The 9199-nt window shown below is 38.9% G+C and overlaps 1 protein-coding gene across 1 annotated transcript; it reads right to left on the minus strand.

The window, feature by feature from the left end:
- Positions 1 to 5734: 5734 nt before the first annotated feature.
- LOC129743058 (uncharacterized) lies at positions 5735 to 8809 on the minus strand. The gene has a single exon (XM_055734998.1). The coding sequence runs from the start codon at positions 8807 to 8809 to the stop codon at positions 5735 to 5737; it is 3075 nt and encodes a 1024-aa protein (XP_055590973.1).
- Between the last annotated feature and the right edge of the window lie 390 nt (positions 8810 to 9199).

Here is a 9199-nt window from a genome sequence, read left to right on the forward strand (position 1 = left end):
AAAATACATATATATTTAGAAAGCCCAAAAAATGTACTTAAGATATTAAAACAAGCACCCGCAAATTTCATCAGTGGAAAAGCTAAAGTTCATAACAAAAATATACTCATATGCTTATATCTAAGTTTTGTCTTGCTCCTTTACATGAAAAAGGAATTTTTCATCAAATATCAATAGTCACTCAATCGCAATCAATTTACAAGTCATAGATTGTGGGGAATGATAGGCCACATAATGTGGGTGATTTTGGGCCACCTATATTTTGCTGTTTTTGTACTCTTTTTTTTATTTCCTAACCTGAAATTGCTTTTAATGAATTATGAAATTTAAGTTTAGGATCCATTCATGAAATTTGCATGTTATTTGATAAGTTTTGATTTGGTGGCCCAAGATTCCACACTGTTTTTCAAAATCCATAAAAATTTTCAAAATCCATAAAAATTACCTACCAGAACTCTGGGAAAAAATTATTAAAAAAATAAATATTATTACCAAGTGTTACGTTTAAAATGTATGTTTTTTTCATTTTATTTTTTATAATAAAGTAAAGAAGTTATGAAGCTAGTAAAAAGTGGCCCAAGATAACTCACTCTCCCCTACTATTTCTAATGCCGCTTCAAAAATATTTTTTCGTCAAAGCTATCCACAAATGCAAAACCATTCAAAAAACAGTTACATAGTATTCATTTCTTTTTATAACACACATCCATTTTTAATTTTTTATAATGAATCTAAATATGTAATATCCAGGGGCAAAGCATTTTGCATAGAATTTAGTGGCGCTGCAATTTATTTGCTGGGAAACTTCTGAACCGATTTAATTGAAACTTAGCAGGTGGGTGCTTTTGAGGCCTGAGAAGGTTCTTATTATGGATTGCGGCCCCTCCCTCTCATTGGAAGGGGAAGGGGGTCTATCAAAGTAATGACAAATTTTTGCCTGGCTCGAGAACTGATAAAGCAAATTAAACCAAATTTGGCTTGGGAAGGTATTTTGGATACTTCCTTCCAGTAAGGAGCTAAGAAGGGGGAGGGGGGATAACTTACAATAACACATAACTCGAGAACTATTCAAGCTAATGGGACCAGTTTTGGCATGAGAAGGTATTGGATTCATGGCTGGAAAAATTCAGTGTCAAAATATGACAAAATTATGACAAAATATGACAAAGATAAAATAATTATGATACAACTGTATGTATGTATGTATGTAGATAATCTACCATGGGTGCATGGATTCACCGCAGTTTCGCCAACGAATGCGCTAAATTACATTCTTCAGATTATAAGTTCGGCCAATCTTCGATGCAAATTACCACATACCCGACACCATGGCTTCGTGTGAACTGTCATGTAATGAATGTATTTCGTGTATGTGTATGTCTTATTTGTAGAACGAGCAAACAGTTTCGCAACCGTATAAAATTCATAACATTCTCAGTGGTTATCATAACATAATTATGATACAACTAGGACAAAATTAAGACAAATGTGGTGAAATTATGACAAAAAATAACGAAAATCTGACAAATATGACAAAAATATAACAATCAAATGAGAAAAAAAATCGTCACAACTATGTCAAAAAAAAAAAAAAATGACAACTATGAAAAAAATATGAAAAAAATGATAAAAATATGACAATTTTTTTAAAAATCTGACAAAAATGTAACAAATGTGGTAACAAAAAAGTGACAAAATTATGACAAAAGTATGAAAAATATAACAAAAATTTCATATAATTATGATGGTATTTTGACAATGCAAAGACAATAAAACTAAAAAAATATGACAAAAATATGGCATAAAATTTACAATAAAATAGCAAAACACGACAAAAATGTGACAGTTGGAAAAATATGACGGAATTATCAAAAAAATGAAAAATATGACAAAATAACGATTTCAATATGACAAAAATTAGAGTAAAAATTTGCAAAAATCCGGGTATGTAGAAAAAAATGATAAAATGATAAACATATTACAAATGAAATATCTGACAGATTGTTTTCATTCTTAAACCACATTTATTGTCAATTTTTTATATTAATTTTGTTATATTTGTTAGATTTATGTCATATTTTTGACAAAGTTTTTTTTTTCGGATTTTTGTAATTTTTTTGCTGTTATATTTTTGTCATTATTATGACATATTCTAAGCATATTTGTCAGTTTTTTTTTCTGTATTTTATTATATTCATGACATAATTTTGTCCATTGTCAAATTTGTCAGATTGTTGTCGTTTTATTTTCAAATTTTTCTGATTTTTGACATACTATTGTCTTAAAAATTATGTCATGTTTTCACCACATTTATCATATTTTTGTCATAGTTTTTTCATTTTATTTTCACATATGTCAAATTTATGACAAAGTTTTGTCGGATTTGTGTTATTTCATTGTAAAGTTTTTGTCAGAGCTTTGTCATATTTTTACAACATTTTTCATATTTTTCAGATTGTTGTCATATTTTACAACATTTTTCTTATTTTTGTTATTATCAATTACTATAAATTCAATCCTCAAGACATTTATATTTATCTTGTTCCCCTCTGGATAAACGAATAGTCTTAGCAGTTTCCAGGCGTTTTTTTCGAATCCCAATTCACAATTTGCTAAAAAATGGCAAAAACAAATGACTATTGACATTATCAGCAACTTTCACTGACACTGATTGAAATCTGAAGCTGCATTTACTGATCGAATACAGCGAGTGACAGAAATGCCTAAGCGAAATTTGCTTTCGTAGCAGTCGAGTGAAACAAGTTTGTTCTGGTTTACGAGTTAGCTTTCTACTGACTGATAGATATATTCACAAAGCTTTGATCATTGAGCCGGTCAGAAGCTTTTATATTTGCTGACGTTTCTATTCCTTCCATTTCAGTATGAGCTTTCTACTCTGAAAGAAACTCACAGTCTATTTCATCCATGCTTTCAGAATACTTGCAGCATTGATTGGAATACGAGTAATTTTTCTATGATTATTCCAGACACCTCTCTTCTTTAAGTTGGGATATAGGCAGGGTGAAAAACTTTAGAACTGTTTGAGCAAATGGAGCAAAATTTGGCTTTGTAAAGTATTCAGGTACGAAGAATGATTCTACGAATACTTGGCTCCAACCCTTCTTCAAGTGGAGAGATTGAAAGGGGGATGGAGCTCTTTTACAATTTTTAGCTCCCAATCCAATAAATGAAACGGAATTTGTCATGGAAACGTATTTGAATACGAGAAATGTTTCTATGATATTTTGAAAACCCTCTCTTCTTCCAGTGGCAACATTTTAAGGGGAGAGGATGTTCCCTAGACTGGCCCAAATTTGTATGGGATGATTTTTACAACATTTTTTTTCGACGCGGCATCCTTCAGATTGGTGCATTTAGGTGAAAAAATGACTTTCTGAAAGTTTCAGGTCATTTGGCTGAAGCACGAGCTGGCGCAAAGGACTTGAAATTTGTATGGAGATTTTCGGCAAAATGTATAGAAAATCGAAATACTTCCACTCTTTGTGAACTAAAATATACTTCCAGTATGCTAAAAAGCTCAGAATTTCAGGAATTGTAGTTCAATCAATGACAAACAAGTTTGTAAAAGGTTGTGATGCGATACGAGTTGACTGTGATGAGTTATTGGCTATTGAATGTGTGATATTTTTTCGCACTTCATCGATATATCGTGAACGGCGTATAGGTGGATTATTAGTACTAACTTGATCGCATTGTCACACAATAAGAACAACAGATTGAAAGTTTGTTTCCTTGGCAAAGTTGTAGCTTATTTTATAACAAATATCTTTGCAAAAAGTTGAAAGAAAGAGTTTTAAAAGAAAAAAGTTTTTAGTTAGTGCGATTATAAGCCCATACACCGTTCACAACACATAAAAAATGCAAAAAAAAAGCAAAAAAATCACACATTCAATTGCGGATAACTCATCACAGTCAACTCGTATCGCATCACAATCTACTACAAACTTGTTTGTCATTGTTTGAACTACAATTCCTGAAATTCTGAGCTTTCTAGCATACTGGAAACATATTTTAGAACACAAAGAGTGAAAGTATGTCGATTTTTCATACATTTTGGCGAGAAGCTCCATACAAATTTCAAGTCCTTTGCGCCAGCTCGTGCTTCAGCCAAATGACCTGAAACTTTCAGGAAGTCATTTTTTTATCTAAAGGCACAAAGCTAGGGGTGCCGCGTGGAATTTAAGGATTTTTTTTGTTATGGGCCAGTCTAATGTTCCCATACAATTTTTTACATCACTCGAGAACTTATTCAGCAAATGGAATCAACCTGGACCTGGAAGGGTGTTTGAGTACGAAGAAATTTTCTTTGAATATTTGGTGCTACAGCCTCCTTCCAGTGGGGTGATAGGAAGGAGAGAGGGGGGCTCCACTACAATTTTTCACATAACTCTAGATTCCATATTTCAGGTTCCCTTCTCCTTCAAATAGGGATACAGTTATGGGTAATGGGAGCTCGAATACAATTGTTTTGCATAAACCATGAACTTGTATAACCATGAACTGAAATTAGAATCATAAACCATGAACTTATTTAACAAATAGATTAAAATATGACGTGGGAAATTATTGAGACACGAGAAATAGTTCTATGGTTTTTTGAAACGCCAGTCTTCTTCCAGTACATAGGAAGTGGAGAGGGGCCACAATACAATTTTGTTGGGCTGGTGATATAGCTTAGTTGGCAAGTCTGTTGTCTCCTGAGCCGATGTCCGCGAGTTCGAGTCCAAGAGTAAACATCGAACACAGTTGTACCGGATAGTTTCTCAATAACGATCCGCCAACTGCAACGTTGATAAAGTCGCGAATGCCATAAAGATGGTAAAACGACTATAATCGAAACAAAAAAAAAAAAAAACAATTTTGTTGGTATAGGTGGAGAAGTAATCAAGTAAATAGAACCAAATTTGACATGAAAAAGTATTTGAGTACGAGATATGTTTCTATGAATGTTACAGAGCCTTCAGCCTTCCAGTGTGAGGAGGGGAACGGCGTAGGGGATTCTGTATAAATGTTTTGTATGCTTTAGAACTCATAAACTAATGGAACAAAGTTTGAACAGAGAAGGTTTTTAAATACAAAAAAAATGGGATCTCTACTGTTGGGGGATGTTGACGTACCCGTGTGGCAATCGTATGACCTTAGATGACCTTTGGACCACTCCTGGATCCTGCAGTGTAGCCGCTCTTCCCCTTCTGCCTTCAGAAGTGCGGATTGATGCCACGGCTTAGTAGTGCCTTGTGTTGAGTTTGTTCGGGGTTCAGGTCAACTCCGGACCAATAATCAAATACACCGACGTATAATTTTAAGCACAACACTTTTATTTAAGCTAGACACATTTTATTACTAAAAAACACATTTATTATACTACACTACATTTATTGCTTAACACTAATTACAAAATGCTTGGGGTTTTGCAGAGGTTCCCCGTGACCTTCTGTGCTCGGTTATCCGATCGCGACTGCCTGCCTCGTAGTCTTGGGAGAGCAAGATCGGTGGGTGATCTTCTCTAGAGTTGAAATTCCCGCGCTTTGGTAATCCGTTAAACGCTTGTTGCCTGAAGTCCGACATCACTGTTCGCCAGTTTTCATTGGTAGCCGCAGATGGCTGCGTTTTTCAATTAGGGTGGTTCATCCTCCAACATCCTCGCCCACCCTGAAGTTGCTGGAGACTTCTGAAAAGAGATAAAAGAAACTCCCTTTCGACGAACTGGATCTTATTGGCGAGACTCTTGATTCTCGACTAATTCCGCATCTGCTTCTACTGGTGATGGCAATAGGCACAATTTTACAACCGGTCGCTTCAAGGATCCATTTGCTGTTTTGACGGTTACAACTCGCACCACGCCATCATCTCCTGGGTGTAACTCCTCTATCCTAGCCATTTTCCACCGCATCGGTGGCTGATTTTCGTCAACCACTATGACCAATTTTCCAACGATTATTTTTTCTGGTGAACTCCAATTCTTCGTTCTACTCTGCAGCTGTGACAAGTACTCCAACCTCCATCGTTTCCAAATATCCTGAACTCTCCGTTGTACCAATTGCCACCTACTCAACCTATTCAATTGCACCTGTCCATATTCTGGTTCTGGTAGTGATTGAAGCGGCCCGCCTGCTATAAAATGCCCTGGTGTTAAAGGTTCTAATTCTGTTGGATCATCTGACATGGCAGTTAAAGGCCGAGAATTCAAACATGCTTCTACTTGTATCAATAAAGTTTCAAAATCTTCTCGATCCATCGCATTTCCACCTACAACACGCAAAATGTGATACTTTGCGGATCGAACCGCGGCTTCCCACAAACCCCCAAAATGCGGGGCGCTTGGAGGGTTAAAATGCCATTGCACTCCATCCGCTGCCAATACCTTCGAAACCGTCTCGTTGTGTTGCTTATTTTTCAGCTGGGCAAATAGTTCTCGTAACTGGTTTCTCGCCCCAACAAAATTCGTACCATTGTCGGAGAACATATCCGAAACCTTGCCTCGCCTGCCTATCATTCGCCGCAACGCTTGTAGAAATCTCTCAGTTGAGAGATCACCGACCAGTTCGAGATGGACCGCCTTTGTGGTCATACACACAAAAACTGCGACGTAAGTTTTGATAGCTGCATTTCGACGTCCAGCCTTTAGGAATACCGGACCAAAATAATCCACGCCGCATTTTGTGAAAGGTCTTGAAACGATAACTCTGGACCTCGGGAGATCTCCCATCTGCTGCTGGAGAATTTGAGGCCTAGCTCGGAAACATCGCTGACATTTGTGGACTACCTTCCTGACAACATGCCTTCCACCAAGTGGCCAATACCGTTGGCGAATAGTGCTCAGTAGAAGTTGTGGGCCTGCATGCAATAAGGCTTCGTGATGATGTGCAAACAACATTTCCGTGAAGGGGTGTTTAGCCGGGAGAACCATAGGATGCATCGCGTCAAAGGACTCGTCCGAGTGTGATAACCTGCCGCCAATTCGAAGAATTCCGTCGGGAGTGACCTTGGGATTAAACCACCGCAATGGAGAGCTTCGAGGGACCGGTTTCGATAGTCGTAACTGCTTCAGCTCTTCGTGGAATGATTCATTCTGGATCTTTTTAATAATAATCATTTCTGCATCCTGTAGCTCTTGGACTGAAAGAAGTTCCCGTTGCATGTTCTCCTTCGGTTGACAACATGATTCAATTAGTCGTAGCCAGTAGACTGTTGCACGAATAAGTTTCGAATAGGTCGAATATTTTAAAATAAAGTCGTTGATAAATGAATGATTTTCCGTAGAAATATGAACGTTCCGTAATTCCCCAGGCTCCTCAGGAAGTTTAGTGGATTCTAGTTTTGGCCAATGCTCCGGAGTTGATTTAAGCCACTCTGGACCTTCCCACCATAATTTATTTGAAAGGAGATTGTCTGGATTGATTCCCCGGGAAATTAAGTCAGCAGGGTTTTGTTTTCCTGGAACATGATTCCAAATGTAACCATCCGAAATTCCCTGAATTTTGGCCACGCGATTTGCTACAAATGTTGTCCATGTAGCAGGGGGAGATTCGAGCCATCGAAGAGTGCACGTAGAATCTGACCAGAAGTGAACGTTATCGACCTTTCCTATCGCTTCGAGGACCTTTTTTGCTAACTCTGCTGTAATCAATGCTCCACACAATTCCAGCCGAGGTAAGGATTGGGTCTTCAAAGGCGCCACTTTCGATTTCGATGATAGAAGATTGACCGTTACATTTCCATCCCTATCCGTATTCCGTAAGTATAAACAGCCGCCATAGGCCTTCTCGGAGGCATCGGAGAAGCAATGGAGCTCCGTTCGGGCTGCTTTCGAAGTGACAACGCATCGTGGAACTCGTATCTCATTTAATGCAGGTAGATGTCGATGATATTGAGCCCATTCCTCGATCACTCCTGGGGGAAGTAAGACATCCCAATCCAACCGTTCCCCTTCCGAGTCGCGCAGTGTCCACAAGCGCTGCATGAATATTTTTGCCGTGGTAATCGTGGCACCCAAAAGTCCAAGGGGGTCAAAAAGAGTAGCAATGATCGAGAGAACCTTCCGTTTCGTGAGTCCATCTTTGGGGAGCATTGGAATGTCGAATTGAAACCTAAAACAGTCTGAGTTAGGCAGCCAAGTGAGCCCGAGTGCCTTGATTGCCGGATCTTGATCCCAAGTGATTTCAGATACCGCCAAATCTTCCTCCGGTAACCCTTCCAAAATTTGTGGTTGATTTGAGGCAAATTTTCGCAATTTGAAACCTCCTCTAGCCGTCATAGAAATAAGTTGATTAACCTTCGCCTTAGCCGTTTGGATATCCTCAGCCCCGGAAATGACATCATCCATGTATGTGTCATTCTCGATTGCCTCTGCTGCCAATGGAAAATTGCGACCCTCGTCACAACAAAGTTGTTTCAGCACCCGCGTGGCAAGGAATGGTGCCGGTTTCGTTCCGTACGTTACAGTACCAAGCTCGAAGATTTCAATCTCGTGCTCAGGAGTAGATCTCCAAAGAATGCTTTGGAGTGGTGAGTCGCTGGGGTCCATCCAAATCTGGCGAAACATCTTTTCGATGTCCGCCACTATCATGACCGGTCGAATTCGGCAACGCATGACAATTGCCCTTAAATCCTGCTGAATAACGGGCCCTACCAGTAGAGCGTCATTTAGGGACCGTCCCGATGTTGTCGCACATGAAGCGTCGAAAACGACCCTCAGCTTCGTCGTTGTGCTGGCCTCTTTCACCACAGGATGATGTGGTAGATAGCACCGATTGTGATCCAAACCACCTGCCTCAACCTTCCGCATGTGTCCGCAATTTTCGTATTCGTGCATGAAGTCGGTATATTGTTGTCGAGTATCTCTATCCCTCAATAATCGTCTCTCGAGACTTTGAAACCTTTTCAGTGCGATCTGAACCACGACGGACGGTGCGCTCAAAATGTGCCTCACAAAGCGCTTCCTCCGGAGAATAGTTGTGAGAGGCTCCTACTTCCTCGCAGGACCAAAACCGCTCTAAAAGTTCATCCAGATTCTTTGATATTGCCAAGTTGCATCCTAAGTAACTCAAACTCCCAGTAGATTCCACTTCGCCTGACATCACCCATCCGAACACAGATTCAGTCAACATCGGTAGCCCATCTCCTATGGGCATTTTGTTTCCAGACGTAAAAAAGCTGAAGAATGCAGGAATTCCCA

Source organism: Uranotaenia lowii, chromosome 2, assembly GCF_029784155.1.
Source record: "Uranotaenia lowii strain MFRU-FL chromosome 2, ASM2978415v1, whole genome shotgun sequence".
Taxonomy (NCBI): domain Eukaryota; kingdom Metazoa; phylum Arthropoda; class Insecta; order Diptera; family Culicidae; genus Uranotaenia; species Uranotaenia lowii.